Here is a 22,776-nt window from a genome sequence, read left to right on the forward strand (position 1 = left end):
AAACAAAAACTTTCCCTTTCACCAAAAAAATTGGGTTGCCATTGAGGAACTTAAATCCTGCCAGCTGAAATTCTAAATTTTTCTGCTTTAAGTGAAAAGTTTTTGGTTTTCAGTTTTTCTAAGAAAACCCCCAAAAAGTAGAAGACAATTTTTGATGGGGGGGGGGAAGTGTTTTCATCAAAGTTTTTGATGGGGAAAAATAAATTATTTCCTGACTGGATGAATTATCCAATTATAGATATAGAATATGTCTGAAAAATGTGCTGTTTACTCAGGAAAAAGTCTGATTTTCAGCTCAGTGAAATGCTGTATTCTTTTATTTATGTGAATCTTATTTATCAGGATAGCAGCACTACAGTTAAGGCTCATTTTGCATTTTCAGGATAACTTCTGGGTTTTGATGACTTACTTATTAAGATATTTATGGTCCTAGCTCCACCTTGGTAGATTAGTTGCCATGCTAGGTGTGACTTTTTCTTATTATAAATTGTAAGTTTTAAATATTTGAAGCTTTCTTTGAAAAAAGTATGATTGGACCTTAATGTCGGATATCTTATTTTACTCCCCACAAACTACAGACCGAAAATCATCTTCATGTAGGAGGTATACTTTTGCAGGCAGTTAACAATTTTGGTTAGTCTCTAAGGTGCCACAAGTCCTCCTTTTCTTTTTGCGAAAACAGACTAACACGGCTTTTACTCTGAAACCAGTAAATTTCCAGCGTCATTTCCAGGGTGTCTGTCTTTCCATTGATCCCAAGAAACTGTATATCATTATTGTTTGCGTTAGTAGTAGCACTATAGCAGTGACACTCTGTTAAGCTTTCTGTAAACTTATAACGAGAGAGACCCTAATTCTAGGTCTAATTTCAGTTGTTGGGTTTAGTGTGTGGGTGCTGGGTGACCTGTGATAAAAAGGAGGTCAGACTAGATGATCTATGCTCCCTTCTGGCCTTAAACTCTATAACTCCAATTGAGGCCTGGAAGAGTTTAGAATGTATTTTGAAGACATGATCCTAGAAATTAGTCCCATTTTTTTTGCACTGGGTCACCTGTAGCAAACATGCAAATTGTTTATCATAAAAGCATATTCATTTCTGTTAACTCAAGATGGAGTTTTGATACTATTAGAAATTACATTGATATTCATACCAATTAAAGTCATTGGGGCATGCTACATTTTGTTTACCATGTGTTGAAAATCATTCATTTCTTTATAATTACAGCAGTACCATGTATTCATGTGGCTGTACTCTGCAATGCTATAGGAAAACTATTTCAAGCTAACATTAAGTCAAGGTGTGAACTTCATGTAAAAAGTGAAACTAATTGACCCAGCCTTCTTGCTTGCTTTTTCCAGCCAGGTTTGCAACCCTCTTCAACTGACTGTTTTTGTATTATTATTCTTTTAAAATAAAAATATTACTCATTTATGACAATGTTGTTGTAGCCATGTTGGTCACAGACTATTAGAGAGACAAGGTAGGTGAGGTAATTTCTTTTATTGGACCGACTTCTGTTGGTGAAGAGACAAACTTTGAACTACAAGAGCTCTATGTCACTCAAAAGCTTGTCTCCTTCACCAACAGAAGTCAGGCCACTAAAAGATATTACCTCACTCACCTTGTCTCTCATTTATGACAGGGATTTTCAAAGAACCTTAAGAAAATTAGCTACTTCTTTAAACATCCCAGCTAGATGTGGGTGGGAACATTTTCAAAAATATATTTTCATTGAAATAAGCTGTTTCTCCAAAGCTTGAAATGTTTCACAGAGAGGTATAGGTTTTAACAAAGTTTTCATCCAGAGGGTTTCTGAGGTCAAGAACTCTCAGGTAACTTCTCATATGAGAGATAGGGAGGGAGAACTGAAAATCTGATCTTTTTGAGGGGCTTTTGACACAAGTTGAAAATGTTTGGGAGGTTTTGCTTTCATTCCGATGTGGAACAAAAATAAATTTTGAAACCTCAAAAGTTGACACAAGACAGAATTGTCATCCTCTGGCCAACTCAACCCCAGCCTATAGATTGATACACTGATCTTTCCAGTTATTTTGCATGGGTGCAAGGGGTTGTTCTTGTACAGCCACTCACAGGATTGGGGCCATAGTTATGGATTTATCATGTTGCTTTTATTTATAGAAATAAAGCATGTGAAAAATATACCAGACTGGGAAATTTGTTAAGTTAAGGGGACATCTGTAAGTGGTAAAGACATCTTTGTGACTTAGTTTTTATAAAAGGACTATTCAACAGAGGTCTAATGCAGAATTCAGCTTTGAGATTCGGATCTATGCAATATTCCTTTGAGGCCAGTGGAAGTTTACTTGCAGAGGAAAATAAAATGGGACAACTTGGTCACTGGAGCTGTCATGTGTGGCCTTATCTACCGCAGGTAATCGAACCGTTGCTAACTGAACTGGTGGGACAGCACCAGTGTAAACAGTGTGCAGCATGTGCACACAAGGCATGCTGTTCTGGAGTCAGGTCTGCTGCAGAATTTCCCCCATAGTTACACTGGCATTGTACTCCGCTAATGCAGTTAAACAGTCTTCTGGGTACCTAGCTCTGTAGTTTCAGACATTGCTCCCTGAAGCAGTGGCTTGTGGGATATTTTGAAAGGCTTTCAGGGTTCATGTTGAACTTGAACTTCCCATGTGTAAAGAGGGCTTGTGTGTGTAATATCTGGTTAAATCCTGCCATGCTCTATCTCCCAGAGGGCTGCCAGGAGACTGAATCTTGATTACTCAGTTCTATATGATACATACATGTTATAAGCTTTCACGCTGTGAATTCCCATATTTGTATTTTGTGCTGGGGGGTTGTATTCTCTTGAATGAGATTTTTGTTTTATTTTCATGATGATTGGAAATCTTCAGCAAACAGGTGACTTAATTGAAAATGCAGCACTAAGGCAGAGACAGACAGTTCACCCAGGTCAGGTCTGGAGTCTGAAAGAGTCACGTGGGAAAATATACACAGGTTGTGTCTATGCTTCCAACCAAACTGTAGCTGTATCAGCCATGCAATGTAGGTGGGGTGATCTGTTTGCAGAGAATAGAGGTGGGCAGCATGTCAATAGGTGGGAGGTCGGTAGCAAATGCAGGAGCTGCAGCTGCTGTGTTCTGCACGTTTTACCTGCAAACCACCAGCTGACTCCACACCTCCTCTCTCTTTGTGTTCAGGGAGTGGGATTCTGGCTGCCCACTGCTCAGGAGTGTAGATGAAGGGAAAAGCCCTGGCTACACTCACACAATAATGGCCAGAACCTGACATTTCTCATCTTTCCTGCATTGCATCATCTGTCTTACTGAATACTGAGAAATTAGAAAGGAAAATCATTTCCTTGCCCTTCATTTTCATCACGCTTTATAACAAGACACAGCAATGATCTGCAAACAAAATGGAACAGACAATGCTGGCAACATCAAAGATCAGCAGTCACAGGTCAGAAACTACAGACAGAAGAGAAGCAGTCTCCTCTCACAAGACGATGCAACAATAGGCCACAGTGATAACTTACGAAGTGCGAGCTCCCCTCAGTTATAGGAGAGGCTTTTAGGCAAGATCATGGCATGGCAGGTGGATCCACTGGGGTATTCTTGCCATGATGAAAGGTACTCAGTATTCCATGACCAGTGACTGAGTGTTCTCAGCTGGATGTCCTTGCACCTTAGGGAGCAGCTCCTACTGACGATGTTCCACAGGCGAGTTTGATAGTCCTAGGGCAGGCTGGGAGGCCTTTTTTCTTCATTGCAGCCTTTGATTGCTCCACTGAGTTTTATTTACTGTCCTCAAGGCAGGGGTCTGCTTTGGGCAGCAGCACGACATTGACTGATTGCGACTGCATCACCTACTGCATTAATGTTTGTGTTTGTTTTTAATAACCTCTTTCCTGCCTAGCTGCATATGATTATTGGTGTGATCTAAATCTGCAAATAAATAGAATAAATAAAGGCAATGGATGGCAGGAGGTTATGGGGAAGGAGCTCAGCAAATAGACAGATACAAATAACCCCTCTCTCCTGCCTCAGCTTAACTCAGAGACATTTAAAAAAAAAAAAAGGGAACCAACATGAAGTATAAAGAGAGCAGCCAAGTAAGTGCTTAAGGATCTGGACCAGCTCCCATTGAAGCTAATGGGAGTCTTAGCATTCATTTCATTAGTATGGGGATGGTCCATAAGCCTCTCTCCCATTCCCATCCCCTGGTCTAGAATCTCTCTCATTGCCATGCTGTGTCTTAACCTAACCTTGGGCCAGACAGTGCAAGATTAGTCCAGTGAATAAGTGTTTGTAGGATCTGACCCTTAGACTGTACCTTGAGGAAAGGACCCATGGCCAAATTCTGATCTCTGATATACTAGTAAATCCAGAGTAACTCAATTGCCTTCAGTGACATCGCTCCAGGTCAGTTACTGTGTAAATGACTTTAATTGAGTTACTCTTGATTTATATGACAACTTGGGTCATCAGCAGGGACTGAACCTGGGCTATCTTCATCTAAAATGACAAGCCTCTACTGTTTGAGTTAAAGAACTAAATGCATTAGGTAAGAATGGTAGCAAGCTCATAAACTTTCTATGTGGACCAGCTACTAGAGTGGGACAAAGACTCAGTGCATGTTACATTTACACCAGTGTAAATGAGATCAAAATTTGATCCCAGTGTCTTTGGGTGAAAGCTGACCCCACTGAAGTGAATGGGAGTTTTGCCATTGACTTCAGTGGAGCCAGGATTTTGCCCTTTGTCTTTAAAGTGCTATACACACTTATGATTATATATGAGTAGATAATAAAGACAAAACTATAAAAGGATTAGCTAAACCTGTTTTTCACTCACTCTCAAACATAAGTTTGTTTATCTCAGTGTTATCATAAATAACTACATTTCCTCCATGTGGGCAATGCAAGTAATTCCTCTCTTGTAAAAAGGTTTTAAAGCCATGTTGATTTTATTTTTGTGTGTTATTTATTCATTTTGTTTTCAAGCAAACTCTGGCTAGAGGGGCACAGGGGCAATGGTGCCAATATAAGGGCATTTCCGCAATGGGGAGAAGCAAACAATGGTCAGACCATTTAACTTATAATTATCTTTTCTCATTGTCTCCACTCCAGGACCAGGTTTCTTCTATGGGCGCTGAACTCCCATAGGCTACCTATGCCTATTGCCTGTGATGGAAGAACTTGATGCTAATGTGAGGTAGGAGAAACTGTGCGGCATACTGTACATTGCAGATCTTCTGTCTACAGAGCTGCAGGAGGTCAATAATAACATAGTGTATTTGCAAAGCTGCAGGATGTAGGATTTTTCTGTTTGCCTGTATTGTTAAGTTATTGTTACTGCAGCAATAGTTGGTTTTGGGTTTCCTTGAGTATGCATGGTTAGGTAGCCTTGCGCTGTTATTTTTATAAATGTGTAGCCACCACAGCCAAACCCACAGTAGTGTAATACAACATTACTAAGCTCTGTATCACACGCCACAAGTCAGATCCTCACCTAAGGGAGCTGTTTAAGTTGAGGGTAGGGATGGGGAGAGAGGAGGGCAGGTGTCAGTTTACACCAGCTGAGGATCTGCTCCTAGGTTTTTATTCAAAAATTATTTTTTGGTTTTTATTCTAAAAATTAAGAGCCTGGTTATCCTCTTCCTGACACTGAGGTAAACCAGGAATAACACCACTAAAGTCAGTTCAGAGACACTGGCGTAAACCTGATGTCCCTAAGCGGAAAATTAGTGCTGTGATTGCTTTGTGCCAATTCAGTACGAGTGTAAAATGCCGGAATGACAGCCCTGGAAACTGAAGTTCCCTATTTTTATTGAGGTATCCCTAGGGGAGAGACAGGGCTGCTTTCTCTCTCCCTGCCAAGGTAGCCCACCCTGAATTAAAGTTCCTCCTGTCGTCCTGAGATAGGAGTTCAACCTCAGTGGCTCATGTAGCACGTTGCCTCTTTGATGGGACTGCCACAAAGTTGCCAGTCAGTCTGATGGCAGTGCTGTTTTGTGTGGATTGAGACCCCACCAAACTCATTTCACATAAGGCCACCAAACAACTATCAGAGAGTAGGAATTTGGGATCGCTGCTGATAGACCTTGAATCTGCACTGCTGACTCTGAGGGGAAGGCAGAATTCCACTAGCAATTGAGAGAGGCATCCAGAATTAAATGCTCCAGTCTTCTTAAAATCTGTTTTCTATATCTTCTCCATCGCTTGCATTTCAGTTTATTTTTCAATGCAGCATTTCTCTGAAAAAGTTCTCTGCATTACAGTGCTTAGACACCTTCTTGAGAGGTGCCTGGGAAGGTCCACAGAACAGATCAGTTATCAATTAAAATCAAATAGATCAAATACATTTGCACTCATTTTCCAGGGATTCTTTCCCTAATGAGTTGCCTAACAGAGAGCATAAGTGTTTCAAAAGTCTTCGTCGTGATGATGAGTGGTGAGTTGCAGAATCAGACTGAGGTTAGTGCGGGATAGCTATGTAATGTGGGGGGTTGGGAGCCTAATTCCACTTTGGGGACCTGAGTATCCTCTCACTTGCAATGGTGCAAATGATGAGTAACTTCATGGAGGTGATTGGAGCTACATGAGGGAAAACCAGTGTTCATGACAGGAGAATCATGCCCCTGGTGTAACACTTGACATCTGTATGGTTGGATTATGGAGAAGGGGAAAAAGCATGAAGCTGAATGTATCCGAAGACTCTCTGCCTGTCCTCTCTTTCCACTGGGATTGACATGAGACAGGGCTGCTTTCTCTTTGAGGCTGTTCAGGTGGGCCCCTAGAAGAATGCTTTGCCTAGCTCTCTTACCACTGGGGAGGCCCTCATCTCAGTTTCTGGTTGGTGGGCTGGTCACCTCAGCAAATACATCCCTTTCTCCTTGGCTGGGTGGGAGGAGGGAGGGGAGGTAACTAGCTCTCTCAGGCAATTTCTGTGAACAGCAGTTTTCATTTTGGGGGCTGCCACCCAACCCAAGATAATATCCCTGCTTCTCACTCACTTTCTAATATAGCAAATGAAGTTTTTGGGTTCTAATGGCCATACAGCATGCTGCCCTTGGTTTGTGCACTACTCACACTCATGTCAGATGGGAGAGTTCCTTGCAAGACATGTGCCTTACACCCCGGAGTTAGTCAGTTTGGGCCTGATCAAAGCCCATTCAGGTCAATGGAAAGACTGTCACTGACTTGGGGTTTGACTCAGACTCTTCATCACTTCAGGAAAAGCACAAACTCCTTCTCCCCCCTCCCCCCCCCATGCAACTCTATAAATTTTTTTGGAAATCAGTGTTTTAATGAATATTGAACAGGTCACATTTATAACCTGGCAATTGATTCTGAGAGGTAATGTGTTTTGCTTAATGAAATTTGTTTTGGCTTTGCTTTGCCAGTAACAGAGCACAGTGCTTATGCTGCTGTTCTTTTTCTGTGAGGGGAATTCTAGTGCTGATACCTAGAGTGCTATCGTGTTACTTCCATTTTCTCTCCCCTTCCTTTGAATATTTCAGAAATCTCCTCCTCATTATTGATTAATAAAAGAAAAAGTATTAAAACTTCCTAAGAAACTTTTCACCCCCTAGGCTGGTTGTTGGCTTTTTGCATTTCACTAGGAATGGCCACATTTGATCAGGCTAATGGTCCATTTAGACCAGTGGCTCTCAACCTTTCCAGACTACTGTTCCCCTTTCAGGAGTCTGATTTATTTCACCTCACTTAAAAACTACTTGCTTACATACTCAGACATAAAAATACAAAAGTGTCTCAGCACACTATTACTGAAAAATTGCTTACTTTCTCATTTTTACCATATAATTATAAAATACATTGATTGGCTTTCCCCCACTGCAGAGAAATGTTTATGCTAAGACAGACTGTTTCCTTTGAATTGAAAACAAAAAATACTCCCCTCCCCCCACCATTTTAATTCCTATCAGAGTTAGATGTTGTGAGAACCTTCACTCCCTATGTTGCCATTTAAAATGTTTTTAAATAAAATTTGTAGTCCAAATAAGTGAAAAGTGTCCCTTTAAACGTGACTGGAAAGGATCCTCTTTCAGAAATGCTCCCCCAAAGTACATTATCTCCTGGAAACTATTTTGTGCTGTAGCTAATTTTGTCTCATCCAGGTAGAACAGTGAAAGGCTCTCTGATGGGAGATGGCTCTCTCTCTCACTCAGTAATTATTTAATCCTGCTTGTCATTCAGATGTTAAAAGATAGCATAATGCAACTCTCTGTCTTTGTATGGACATTTGAAACCTGTCCTAAATACATATTGGTTCAGTGTTTTGCATTTGGTTTGATATGTCAAACACTGGGATCAAATCTCACTCTCATTTATAACTTAAAAATGAATTATTTTTCCTTTGTTCTTATTGGATTTGTTCATGAACCATATAACACAGGCCCTCATTTTACACTATGCTGGAAAGTTTTATACACAGCACATCCCTTCAGGCATGTACTTTTGTTTTAACCCCACAAATCTCCAGCCATGGGATTTTTGTTTTTGAGAGGTTCGCTTGTCAGCTACCAGTAGGTAGCTGATATTTCCATGCTTTCCTGATTTCAAGGTTAGCTATTTCACCTAGAAGTAACATATAGAACATTTTTATAGAAGAAAAGAGTTTCCAAATTTTGTTCTTAAAAATTGCTCAAGGCCACATAGTAAACCAGTGAGATTAAAACCCACAAATCCTGACTTCCAGTCCCCCATTGCCACTCACAGATAATCCAGTGGAAAGTCCAGACATGTAGGGGGAGCAGATTCTAGAGAGGCACTCTGATACCATGTGGATGACAGTGGGATGGATGGATGGAAGGATATCAGGCAGGCATATTGGAACGGAACTTCCTGAAAGCAGAATTTTGATCTCATTCAGCAGGCCCTTCCTTAAGCATGTATTTAAGTTTAAGCATCTGAGTAGTCTCATTGACTTCATTCAATGGGACTACTTACATGTTTGAAGTTAAGCACTTATCTTGCTGATGGGGACCTTAGTGGTGCTACTTTTGCTGAAATTTATGGAAGACATTCCAGCAGCAAAGCCTTTGGCAAGATACCCTGTGTGATACTGAACCTCATTAGAGAAAGAACAGAGTCTGTCTCTCCCTATCTGCATGAAGCCAGGTAGTCAGAATCAGCTGTGTGACTGTTCTACAGAATGTTTTACTTGAATGAAAAGGTCATTATAGATTATGAAGGCTTTCGTGCAGAGCTGTGCAGAGTCTCCTTTGTGATTGGTATTTATCACTGTCGATGTGATTGGCAGACCTCCTTCTCTCTAATTCTAGGGTGGAAAACTAAAGGACCTGGCAACTATTTTAGATGTCTATTTCAGAGGATTTTTCAACTTACTGTGTCCTGCTTGTTGTTGTTGGACACATTCATTATATGCAGCCAGTTAACGAGATACCACCAAGAAGTTTGGGATCAAAGTTTGACTTAACTGTTACAATGTGGAGAAGAACATCCTCTGGATTTTAATAAACTTTTTAAAAAGAAGCCACAATCTATGGACTCATCCATATATCTGCATGCAAATCAGATAGGTGGCTTATAAAATGGCCAGGTAGATTAATAACTCAGTTTGCATGTATAGATAAAGGGAATTCCATGCTCCAAGAACTGCACCTACAGAATTTGGTGGTGCATCTTACCAGGCCCTCTGAAAGTGCAACTCTTCCTGCATGATTAGCATTGCAAGAAGGGGGATCCCTTAGTTCAGTGGTTCCCAAACTACGGGCGCAGCTTGTTCAGGGAAAGCCCCTGGCGGGCTAGGCCGGTTTGTTTACCTGCTGTGTCCGCAGATTTGGCTGATCGCAGCTCCCAGTGGCTGCTGTTCACCGCTCCAGGCCAATGGGGGCTGTGGGAAGCAGTGGCCAGCATGTCCCTTGGCCCGCACTGCCTCTCGCAGCTCCCATTAGCTGAGAACGGCAAACTGTGGCCATTGGAAGCTGCGATCAGCCGAACCTGTGGACATGGCAGGTAAACAAACTGGCCCAGCTCGCCAGAGGCTTTCCCTGAACAAGCGGCGCCCCTAGTTTGAGAACCACTGCTCTAGTTCTTTTGAGCATCTGCAAGTCTGGGCAGCAAATGTTATGCTTTGCCTAGACAGCGCTGAAGAATGGGGTTACCAAAAGAGTCTTTGAAAGTCTTCCCAGTCCTTCAGAGGTTTCCATTATCTCACTCTGTAGTGTTCCTGATAGCCAGGATAAAGTAAAACTGCCCATCACGGATCCACTCGCTGTTTGACTCATAAGAAGCAAACGCAATCCCCCCCTATTATCTGGATGCAGGACTGGTGAAATCTTTTGGGCAGTTTGACATTGGCTGATGGTCAATCAGACTCACCTCCTTCCCCCTCTGTCAGCACTGATGCTTGTCATTCATTCATTCAGCCCCCAAATGGCCACTTGTTTCCTAGCAACCTTAGCATTATTGCTGTGCATCCTCTGCAAGTCTTGTGCTTTTATGTATCAATTTATTTAAAATCAAATAGAATAAGGGGAGGAGGGAGGAAGAGAAAATAGCTGCAATTTGGTTGCCTCTGTCTTGTGGAAGAGGATTCCTCAAAACGAAGGGAAATTTTTTGCCATAAAGACTGAGAGAGGTTTCAGGAAGTGATCTATGATGGGGGCATTTAAATGTTCTGAATAGAACTAGAGAATTTTTTTTCAGGGAATACAGTTTCACCAAAAAATGCATTTCTGGGGCCCCCGAAATATTTATGAATTCAGGTTGAATTTGATATATAATTTCAGCTGAAAAAATACCTGATCTTTTCCCCACAAAAAATGTCGAAACGTTTCATTTTGACCATTTCAAAATGTTTTGTTTCGACAGTTTTATTATGAAATGGCATTTCATTTTCATATTTGGTCAATTAAAAACACAAACACACACACACACAATGTTTAGGTCAATTCGAAACAATGTTTTTGATTTTAGTTTGAATCAAACCAGATTTGTTTTCAGATTTTTTTTTGGTTCCACTCCTGAACTGAAAAATCCATTATTCACTCAGCTCTAGTTTTGAGTGACTCAATCAGACTTTTAACACAGTCTATTGATTGCTTCAGAGTAAATTACTGGACATATCACTTCAATCAAACACTCCCGGTTACCACTTTGCTGCCATATTGGACTCCAGGCCCATGCATTTCTGGACCTTGCCTTAGCTGTTAGCTTTTGCCATTCTGCTGAAGTGACCCTTAGTGAGGTCTTTCGTATAATGCCTTTTGTATAACCATCAGGATTCAGTGTCAGCTTTAAATGTTGTCCGCTTTGAGGGGTTGCCAATACATACATCCCAGGGAAGAGACATTTGAGAGTGTCACTCTAAGCTCCCACTTGTAGTTTTTCTGCTGGGCTTTGGGGCATTGTCTCTCACAACTGCATGTGCTCTAATCCATTTTGCCTGGTGGATGGGAGTTCAGCTCCTTCATTTTGTGGACCACTTTTTAAGGGAAAGTTTCCCCAGTGGACTGACTTGCTCTCCTGCCCTTTCAACCCTCTACTGCCTGGTTCTCATCTGCTTTAATCTGTAGACTACCTTGAAATGCTTTGCAGATCACACAGCTCAACGGCTGCTGGCTTAAGCCTTTTAAAAGTTCCTTCACCCAGCCAAAAGCAGCACCAGCTCCGATGTGGGTTAGAGGTGTACAAGCAATTGGGAGGCTGCAGACACCAGCTAGCCTAGTCTAGGGCTTTGTCTGGTAAACTGGTCCACTTGTCCCCAAAAAGCTTTGAACCACTGATCACACACTATCTCTAGCTGGTGGATTTCCATTAAATAAGCATCCAGTAGAACACACTCCCTAATCTACCTACAACCACATTTCAAGTATTCAGGGTAGAATGTCTTTTTTATAACCGTGTCGAGGGAGAAGCACTGGGTATCTCTACTGGCATTGTGGCCCTTGGGTACGGCACCCGACTGGCAGGGCCGGCTCCAGGCACCAGCTTTCCAAGCAGGTGCTTGGGGTGGCACTGAGAATGGGGTGGCAGTCCGTGTCCCACGGCGGCAATTCGGTGCCAGCTCTACTGCTCTTCCCGCTGTGGAGGCTTTTGGGCGGCAGCTTCGCCATTGGGGTGGCAGCAATTCGGCGGCGACTGCTTGGGGCAGCAAAATTGGTAGAGCCGCCCCTGCCGACTGGGAATGAGGAGACCTGAGTTCTTTTCCCAGCTCTGATACTAATTCATTATGTGATCTTGGGCAAATCATGGAACCCAACTGGGCCCGAGTTTCCGCATCTGTAGCAAACCTGTAAGAACTAGAAACCCTCAAACTGCAGGGCCCATTTTTGTGTGTGGTTTAACTTGTTTTATTTATTTAATTTCATAATCATAAACTTAACTCTGCCATCCAGCTAGACTTGGGAAGGTAGAGAAAAGTGAAATGCAGCAGTAAGTCAGGAACACAAGGATTACAGGGGGCTAAATCGCAGCAAGGTATGTTAGCCCCAGCTACAGAAGGAATGCTTGGTTAAGACAGAAAGGAATTTTGCCAACTACTCACAGCTTCCTGCCTTCCCTTATAGATGGGTTAGCAGGAAGTAACTTCCCCTATAGACAGGTTATAATGGGGGTGTTTCTTGTGCTGAAACAGCTAGTGCTGGGCCATTGTCAGAGATGAGATAGTACTGGACAATATGGACCACTGGTCTGATCTGGTAGAGCAGCTCTTCTATTCCTGCACACTGAAATCTCCAGATGAAGTACAAAGTGTTATAATTAGTCGGTTTCAGTTCAGGGTGTGATCACAGTTATATTGTTTACTGAACACAGTTATGTAAAAGGTCTGTTGTTTTTTTTCAGGTGTTGAGGACTTAGAGCTATTTAGGAATTATCTTTTGCCTTACATTGCTACAGAGTTCAGTGCCTTTACATAAACACTCCAATGGCAACTTGCGTAGGAGGTAGACTCCCTTTACTAAATAAACAAAAGAGAAAGCCGTCTGGGTTTGTCATGCTGATAATTGCTTTTTATTTTGAAATCAAGTACCTGAAATGACTGAATTTTAGGATAATATTAATTGCCCCCAAACTTTCGGTATTATCAGCTGAAGTTCTGACAGGCAATTGCTAAAGGTGTTCTGCAGATCAGGGCATATTGAGAAATGCAGGGCCTGCTAGGAGTACAGCAAACGGTTCATTAATCTCATCCCGACTTTGAGAAATGAGAATCAAGGGGAAGGAACAGGGAACCAAATTGACTGAATTAGTTTTGTTTATTTGGAAGCACGGGTGGTATTCTGTTATTTAATCCAGACGGCATCCCTCTAGATGGTTCATTTAAAAAAAAAAAAAATCAATATTGGCTGGCCTAGCCATTTGGCATAGTGTGTTCTTGCAGGTCAGCTACTTCAGAGCACTTAGGAATCCAGGAAGGACAAGACCTTCTCTGCAGCCCCACATTCCCTGAGAGTCAGGTCTCTGATCAGAATGAGTCCCAATTCCTGAACCTCACTGTATCGGCCAAAGCAGCCACTTTTCACATGTAACAGTGGGAAGAAATTTGCTTCAGCAATGCCATGGATAGGATTATTGAGGTATTGTAAGGAAGGCAGGGAAGAGGTGGCAAGTGGCCATGGAAGAAGTGGCATGGGCAGAGCTGTCTACTGTTAGGCTGTCATTGCGATAACTTTACAGTGAGATGGAGAAGATGCAGGAAGAGGGATGGACTCAGGCCCGTCTCTCAGTCTAATCCTTTGGGAAAGAGGGACCCAGAGTCACAATAAGAGGCACAAGGGGACAGATTCTGCCACCCTTACTTGCATGGAACAGCACTTGCACAGCATTGTCGGGGAGGCAGGCATGAGACAAGCCTGTTTTCTCTCCTAAAACACCTCAGGCTTAGTTCAAAGGGTCAAAGGATCACAACACATTCCAGCAGTCACTTCAGACTTTGTGTTTGCCTTCAGGAGGGAACACAGAGACAGCTGGCTAGATAGAAACACTGTACAAAGGAGACTCAGAAGGGAAAGGAGACACCTGGTGGCAGGTAAGGCAGAAAATGGACTTGGGTTTAAGGAGGGATGATTGGAGGAGCTACATGCTTTTGTGGGTTAATGGAAGAGAACAAGCCCTATCTGAACATGCTGCGGTATGTTTGCTTTCCAGGAATCACGGTTTACTGTTTGCAGTGTGTCCATAGAACACAGAGGGCCTTTTGTAGAGCCCTTACTAGCTTCTTCAGTTGAAGTCATTAAAATATAATTTCTCTCAACCTTTTGGCTCAGATTCCTTTTTAGGTGCATTAGCCAAGATCAGGGCAAATGCCAGGCTAAAATGACTGAAGAAGATCTCTGTGTGGCTCACCAACAGAAGTTGGTCCAATAGATGTCTCTCATGTCTCTCATTTTGTGAACTATGACCAGCAGGGTGCTCTTCCTCCCTCTCTCCAGGCTCCTTTCCCAGTGAAGATAAATTGTAGCCATTCTGTAACCTCTGCTGCATCCTCTCTTGCAGGTGGGGCACTAGATCCAGTGCTTGCATGGAGATGAACTTGATTTAGTAGGTCTTTTACTACCTCTACCTTCTCTGACCCTGTCCTCCTAGCAGGAGGGTTGTCGAGGCCAAAGGCATGATTAGGTGAAATTGGGATATTTGCATTCCTCAGTGTTGTTCCAGTGACATTAACCTCTTGTTCAAATTGTTAAACTGATAAGGGTATTAACAGAATCTCTTGAGGAAAGTGGCAGTGGGAAGAACAGGAAATGCCAGTGGAAAGAGGAGGAAATGGAAACTAACAGTCCAATCCTGCAGGTCCTTACTGAGGCAAAGCTCCCTCTGTCAGTTCATACCAGCTGAGGATCTGGCCCCACATAAAGCACCCTGCTGACACTACCAAGAGAACAGCATATGTGTTTATGTTGTGTAGACACATGGGGCCTGTCAAGGTTCCTTCCCCACTCTGAACTCTAGGGTACAGATGTGGGGACCTGCATGAAAACCCCCTAAGCTTATTTTTACCAGTTTAGGTTAAAACTTCCCCAAGGTACAAACTATTTTCCTTTTTCCCTTGGACTTTCTTGCTGCCACCACCAAACGCCAAACAGATATATATAACCGGGAAAGAGTCCGCTTGGAAACGTCTTTCCCCCCAAAATCCTCCCCAAACCCTACACCCCCTTTCCTGGGGAAAGCTTGATAAAAATCCTCACCAATTTGCATAGGTGAACACAGACCCAAACCCTTGGATCTTAAGAACAATGAAAAAGCAATCAGGTTCTTAAAAGAAGAATTTTAATGGAAGAAAAAGTAAAAGAATCACCTCTGTAAAATCAGGATGGTAAATACCTTACAGGGTAATCAGATTCAAAACATAAAGAATCCCTCTAGGCAAAACCTTAAGTTGCAAAAAGACACAAAAACAGGAATATCCATTCCATTCAGCACAGCTATTTTATCAGCCATTTAAACAAAACAGAATCTAACGCATATCTAGCTAGATTACTTACTAAGTTCTAAGACTCCATTCCTGTTCTGTTCCTGGCAAAAGCATCACACACACACAGAGAGCCGTTGTTTCTCCCCCCCTCCAGCTTTGAAAATATCTTGTCTCCTCATTGGTCATTTTGGTCAGGTGCCAGCGAGGTATCCTAGCTTCTTGACCCTTTGCAGGTGAAAGGGTTTTTCCTCTGGCCAGGAGGGATTTTAAAGGTGTTTACCCTTCCCTTTATATTTATGACAGGGCCAAATTATTAGGTGTGGCTTGGCCATTTGTACTGCATCACTGGCAGAATCTGGCAATAGTGCCAGAGTAATTGGCCACCACAGGATCATCCCAGTGTTGGGCCTATGATCCAGGGAGCGCAAAGGTGAGCTGTGACAGTTTTATAGACACAAAAGGAGCAGCATGATTAATTTGCACTAATGCAGAGTTACAGAAACTGTGGGGAGACTGAAAAGTATATTAAACTTAGGAACAGAGTAGAGGTGATAGCCATTTCTAACCACACATGGTCCTCTGTCTTATGACAAAGCATTCACCACCACCACTGTACTGCTTGTGAGTGTCAGATGTGGCTTCATATTTTTGTGCCTGTCTGTCTAAAATCCTTATTAACTGAATAAAGCAGCATGTAATGCTGTCTACGCTGAATTCTCTGCAGTGCCTCGGTATGGCTTAGTACCAGTGGCACAATATATCAGCCGGAGCACTTTTCATATTGTTGAACTTTTCTCTCAGTTTCTAGGGAAACATTTTATAGCACTATATTTATCAGAACGTCTTTCCAAACACCTCCGCCAACACTTAATTAATGGAATTTTAAAGCTTTGCTCCAACTACTGCAAGTTAATAGAGTGCTCACCGACAACAACTGTGGAGCTAGGGAGACATTTATACATGCAATACATTTACAGGGTGAATATGCATAATAGGGGCATCTCTCCCTGATCCATCTATACATCCTCAGTATCCTGGATTGGGAGATATAACAATGTTAAATTTTACAATCTGACTCTTTAAGAAGGACAGTTTTATCTGGGAAGATTCCTCATTGTAATCGAACACAAATACAGAGTAACTTAAACAGTAGAATTTTATGGCCATATTGGAGAGTGCAGTCTTTCTTGAACTTGAGTGCCTCTGCAAATAATCGCCGCTGTCTCTCGTTAAAGATTCGGTGGGGGGAGAGGAGATTTTTGGAGTTGATTGGAAAATATTGTGCATTAGGGTGCAGGATTGGAATAGCAAGAGGTGCTGTAGGTCAAGATTGAAAGGCATTGGTAAAATCGTGAAGGGGCCCCAGGAAAACAATAGAAAGAGGCACTGCAATTCAGGATTGAACTGCATAAACCGATCTGTGTGGGAGTTCGGGACCAGATCAGCAGTGTGTAGGTCAGGGTTAATAGGTCTAGTACAGGTCACAAATGAGTTGCATTGACAAAGCTGTATCTAGTAATCAGGTCTGGAATAGTTGGTAGTGTTACAAGACAAAACTGAAGTGCACTTGCTGTTTGTGGGAACCTCATGGCTCTCTGTCTGCCTCATATCTACCCACATTGAAGTTAAAATTCCCAGGGCTTTTGGAAAAGTGCAGGGGGACAAGCCCAGTGTTCTGGAAATGGTTCTCTCCGAGTAGAGCCAGTTGTAAGGTCCAAAGCTGCAGTGAGCTATTGCTGAGTGCAGAACACCTACTGCAGTGCCACATTAGCCTATGCAGTTCCTGAACTGGCTGTATCCATATTACTGGTTTGGAAAGAACATTTGCTATATCTTGAATATGAATGATACTTCATAAAACCCAGTTCTGGTTGCATGTACTTGGCCTATCAGATATCTGTGGCAGATATGGATAATATATAGCATTGTAGGTGAACTGTCTCCTTGAAATAAAGTGCACACACCATGCATATGGAATTGATACTCATTTGTCTTGCCAAATCGAGTGCTTCCACTATTTATTTTGCCCCTGATATACTGTGGCAATGAGTCATTGATTATATGACTGGCAAATATTCATGTCGTCTGCTGCTCTTACTACTGTGCAGAAGGAAGCCATTTACAACAGTAACTTATCGTCTTGCTGCATCTGTTAGCCCAGTAGTTAGCATAATGTGTCCTCTGAACAGCAGTCTCTGCCTCTCTAATGATAAGGCTTCATTAAAAATGCCATTCCTCTGAACATTTGCCCTGGTGTCTTGAAATGATGCAGAAAATCCTGGGGGAATGAAGTTTTCAGGGGGTGCTTGGCAGTTTGAGAGTTAATTCAGTGTAGGTCAAGGTAAAGAAAGAACATTGAGGTGTCTGGGGAAGTGTTACAGGACAGAAAATTGTCTGCATAGCCAGATTTGTGTGAGTTGAAATCTTGTAGCAGAACTTTCTTCATCTTTCTGTCATTCTGCATACTCCACCCCCCACTTCTAAAGGGGAAAAAGTGTTGTTGACCATGTAAACTCTCTGGGTCAGATTCACGAAGGAGCATGCCAAAGGTGTGCCCGTGAAAATGCCCATGCACCTCTTGCACCCAGCTTCGCCTGAGCTGTTTGTACAAATCAGGCAACTGCAAGCTAAACTGTGCAGTTTGCAAGCATATATGTGGGTTTTTGAGTGTCCAATTGTGGGTGCATTTTTGAAGGTGGACTTATAGGGCTGGATCCTAATCTATTATATTAATGTAAATCCAGAATAACCGAGAGATTAATTTTGCTCAGAATGTGTATTTTGGAAAATGTGGCCTTTCTTCTGTGGAAAATGTGGCCTTTTCTTCCCATGACATGAGACTGGCTAAGCTCAAGTGCAGTGTTGTTTAATATCTGACCTCTTCTTTGGAGCACTATAACCTGTAATTGCAAGGGCATGGACTTGATACTACAACAGCCATTTTTCACGTGTAACTTCTGTGCCTTAAGCACCCCCTTGCTGGCTATTGTGATAAATATTGGAATCCAAACCTGAACTCCCCAAGGAACAATTGGTGGTGTGATGGAATTTCATTCTTATACACCTTCCCCTTTCCCCAATTCTGTTCTCTGTTACACCCACCAATGCAGCTCCTGTGTGTGCGTGCGTGCGTGCGTGCGTGCACCAGGGGAGAGGGGGAAGGCTTGGGTAACTGGAGACAGAATTTAGCCCCATATTTGCAAGATTCTCTTGTGCTTTTTATACCTGGGTATGGCAAGTCCAGAAACCTAGCCACTGCCCTTTCAGGAACATAGCTACAACAGGGCATTAGTCTGTGGCTCATGTTCATTGCTTACTCAGTCAGAGCCCTCATTTGCTTTGATGGGAATTTCCAGTGGTTAGGCAGAGAAAGGCCAGGAGGCTCCGGCCAGCTGAGATTAATATTCTTTCCAAAACCTTTTGAAAACTTTGGGCTAAATTAGTTTGGACTCCTGAACAGTGGGTAGCCCACGAGGGAAGCAGCTGCAACCTCTCCAAAGTACTTGGGCTCACAGGGGCAATCACTGCCCAAAGAGTAGGCTGTTCTGGCTGGGGAGGGACAGTCCATTGCCAGCTTTTGCCAGGTTTTAAAGCTGCCTTTGCATAGCCCCTTTGCAGAAAACACAGCCTGATGTCCTCTGCTGCTAGGACAGGAAGGGAGAAATCTGGCCCTGGAACTGCCATTATTTACAATATTGGCTTTTATGGGCAATAATAGGGCTAAGGTGGTCAGGCTCATCTGGCAGCTTCAATGAAATATCTGCTCTTTATTTTCTGCACTTCAGCTACTGTTCTATGAGTTTTTTCTTTTGAGCCCAAGAGCTTTAGGTCTCATCCAAGCAGCCGCCTTGTGTTTTCATATTGTTTGCTCTTTTTCCTTCAAGCCACGCTCAAAATCCTCATTATGCTGTCTCCCTGCAGCAATGCAGGGATCTTTGTGTAAAACTACATCCAGTGACATGCTGAAAACAGCAGTTGATCTAATGGGAGCCTGAGTTTATTGGGAGTTTGTTTCAAAAGCTGTAAACTGACATAGCTCCTCCACCCACCCAAACCCTCTTATTAAATTTAGTAACACACTTTCACTGGCAAAAGCCAAAAGGAGGAAATGAAGGCTTATGATTCTTGGGAGTTAATCACAAAGTGACCACAACTGGCAGCCCCTCCTTATCTTTTTGGCCATGGGTGCCCAATTTTTGCCCACCTAAGAGGTACCTTAGCAACTTGCCAGGAGCCTGGGGGCAGCACGTAACTGATCTGAGCAGATTGCAGTTGTGGCCCATGGAGACTACAGGTGGCAGCTTGCAATGCTTCATCCTGACCCTAGAGCGGGTCTGTTTGCCTCTGGGCCTGTCCTTTCCCCAAGGACGAGAATGAGTGTAAGTGGTTGAGCTTTCAGTACCATTTTGTATAATTAAGAGGCAGGTCTGGCATTCAAATAGGGCCAGATCCAATTCCATTAAAGTCACTGGAAAGAGTTCTATTCCCTTCAGGGGGCTTTATCTCAGGCCTGTAGTCTAGTATACGTACCAATGTATCTTAAAATTAGTCACACTCAGGGTCTGCATGCTCAGAGTCTAGATGTGACCTTGCTTTGTATTTAATAAAGAGAGTTGCGCTTTAAATTTTATTTCCCTGGTCACATTCTGAGTTCCTGAAGTACAGAGGCTGCAGCATGCTCATGAGAAGATACTGTCTGCTACCTGACCATGTTAGGCAACACGATACATGAGTCCTTTAATCTCAAAGCTCCATGGGAACTATGTAGGCACACAAACTCATCTGAAATGCACATCCTCACTTCTTCCACAATCCTTCAGGCCCTCTTCTGCTCCTGCACTTCCTTCATTGTTTCCTCCAGTTGCAGATCTTTGGATAACTCCCTGCTTCTCATCCTCTATAGCCAACAGGCATCAACTTCTAGTAGGGTTCCGGAGTTGTCTTCCACTCTTGGTACAATGCTCACTGTCTTATTTTCCAGGGTGGAGGAGACTTTAGCATTTAAATTTCCTGACATTCCAATGAGGAACTCCTCTATTAAATACCGCGCCATTGTGGAGCTGCAGGTTGTATCTTCGGGGGTTTCCCTTTACACTTGGCTATGTTTTCTTCTTTTTCACTTCGCTTGGAGCAATTTTCTCAGTCTCTGGTCAGAAATCCTGAAGGGATGTTACCAAGCATGTTTTAGCACAATTTATGTGAAAAGGGTCAGCTCCAGGCTATTAAAAATCAAACTTAAAATGAATTCAGTGGGAGACCACAAAGCAGCTGCTTGCTTCCTTGTACTCACTCATCATCTGACCCTGCAGCTCAAAAAGTTTTTTTTGTTTTGTTTTTTAAACTGAATATCATCCCTGGTTTACAGATCAGAAAATTAATCTGCAGAATGGTTAAATTACTTGTCCAAAATCATAAAGCAATCAGTGAGAGGCAGAGCTGCAAAAAGAACCCATTGCTACTGACTCCCAGTCTTGCGGTTTAACCTGTAGATTATACACACTCACTCACATGCTTTCTCTAGAACATACGTGTACTGTCTTCTCCGCTGGGCTTATCCTGTTCTGTCAGGATGCTTGTCTCCAGGATCCTTAGGCAAGTGATTATTCAGGGAAGATATCCATTTGCAAAATAATAGTATGAAGAATTCCCTTCAGAAAGCCTTGCACATCTTTACCAATGTAAATCACAACTTGATGTTCAAAATCACTGCACAATCACATGCAAAGTAACCCTTCTTGCCACATTTTCACTCGTGATTGAACTGTCTGTTTTTGTTAGATAGTTGATTTCTCCTCCAGTTTACTTAAATTTGAGCATGGCTTGGGAAGTGTTCAGAAGAAACAAGTACTAAGCTGCAGGGATAGGAGCAAGGTTTAAACAAAACAACACGGCCCTAGTCCAGGATTTTGTGTCAGGTGGCCAAACAGGAACAGACATCTGAGCCTAAATGCAAAGGCAGGATTCACTTAGGCAATATGGTAACAAATATATGCTTTGTTCTCTGGCAGATCGCTGGCTGCTACCTCAGCCATTTGTGTTGCTGGGTTCTGTTCTGTATGGGCAAGCAGATGGGTTTTCACAAATGTAGCAGTATTAGATGGGGAGACTCCTCCCTTTCCCAAAAGGTTTGTATTGGAACAGGATCTGGGGAGCAGATCGGGTGCAATGAACGTATTTCATATCTGTGGTGCATTTTCTTGAAGGTCCGGAAATTTGCAAGTCCATTGGGAAGTGAATCTAGCAGCATTTGATTAATTGGCTGCATGCACTTCAGAGACTGAACACATGAACCCTAACCATGCAGATAGATCATGCTTTAAAACTCAATAGGATGTACAGTACCCTCTGAAGACCACAAAGACAAAATTACTTCCTGTCATCGTCTCATAATGAATGAGTTGTGAAATGATTTCTGTGTGGTTGAGGACCTGGTTTTATGAGGGATGTCTCAAATAAAAGACCTTCCAGAAATCAACAAGTTAGCCCCTCTGTGCCAAATCTTCCATTAGTGCTAGTGACAGTGAGGACCAGTTTGATTCACCTAAACTCTTGAAACTTGGAGTCTGTCCAGGAAACATTAGGAGTTGGACACCTGATAGCTATGTAAAAACAATGAGGAGTCCTTATGGCACCTTCGAGACTAACAAATTTATTTGGGCATAAGCTTTTGTGAGCTAAAACCCACTTCATCAGATGCATGGAGTGGAAAATACAGTTGGCAGGTATAAATACACAGCACATGAAAAGATGGGAGTTGCCTTGCATCTGATGAAGTGGGTTTTAGCCCACGAAAGCTGATGCCCAAATAACTTTGTTAGTCTCTAAGGTGCCACAAGTACTCCTCGTTGTTTTTGCTGATACAGACTAACACGGCTGCCCCTCTGAAACCTGATAGCTGTGTGTGTCCCACTCTGTCCAGAATAGAAACTGGCAGTGAGAAAAATACACAGCACAGCTCTCTTAATAGCCAAGTTGACACTGTCATTCTCTGCCTGAACACTTGTTCCTTTAATACCCCTAATTGAAAATGTATCTTGGGAGAGTTGAGCACGACTCTTATGTTTTTTTTATTTGAAATTCTTAATAATCCACCTGAAAGATTTCACAAGGAGGTGAATAGAGGCTTCACTCTGATGTGAAAACAAGACCGCAGTGCTGTCATACTAATTGGTCCAATAAAGGATATTACTGCACCCACCTTGCCTCCCTCAGACAAATTAAAAATAAGAACTGCTATTATTGGGTTCTTATCAATAATTACCTGAGGAGAGGGGGGCGGTTATTTTCAGACTGGCGCAGAAAACCATCAGAGAGGGAAAAGAGCTTCTTCAGCTCAATGACCTATCTTGATGTCAATTTCAGTGTGCTAGGGTGTATTTCTAA

At 42.5% G+C, this 22,776-nt stretch overlaps 1 protein-coding gene across 4 annotated transcripts in view; it reads left to right on the plus strand.

Moving 5' to 3' along the window:
• The window catches only part of HTR4 (5-hydroxytryptamine receptor 4), a 209,055-nt gene that overhangs the window by 58,242 nt on the left and 128,037 nt on the right, over positions 1–22,776 (plus strand). For all 4 annotated transcript variants that reach the window (XR_012160260.1, XR_012160261.1, XM_073355855.1 and 1 more), the window contains exon 2: positions 5,115–5,199. Coding sequence is in view for 2 of the 4 variants with exons in the window: in XM_073355855.1 (XP_073211956.1) it covers positions 5,174–5,199 (26 nt within the window). In the remaining 2 variants the exon portion in view is untranslated. The remainder of the gene's footprint in view (positions 1–5,114; positions 5,200–22,776) is intronic.

The sequence above is a fragment of the Lepidochelys kempii genome, chromosome 8 (genome assembly GCF_965140265.1).
Source record: "Lepidochelys kempii isolate rLepKem1 chromosome 8, rLepKem1.hap2, whole genome shotgun sequence".
Lineage (NCBI taxonomy): Eukaryota > Metazoa > Chordata > Testudines > Cheloniidae > Lepidochelys > Lepidochelys kempii.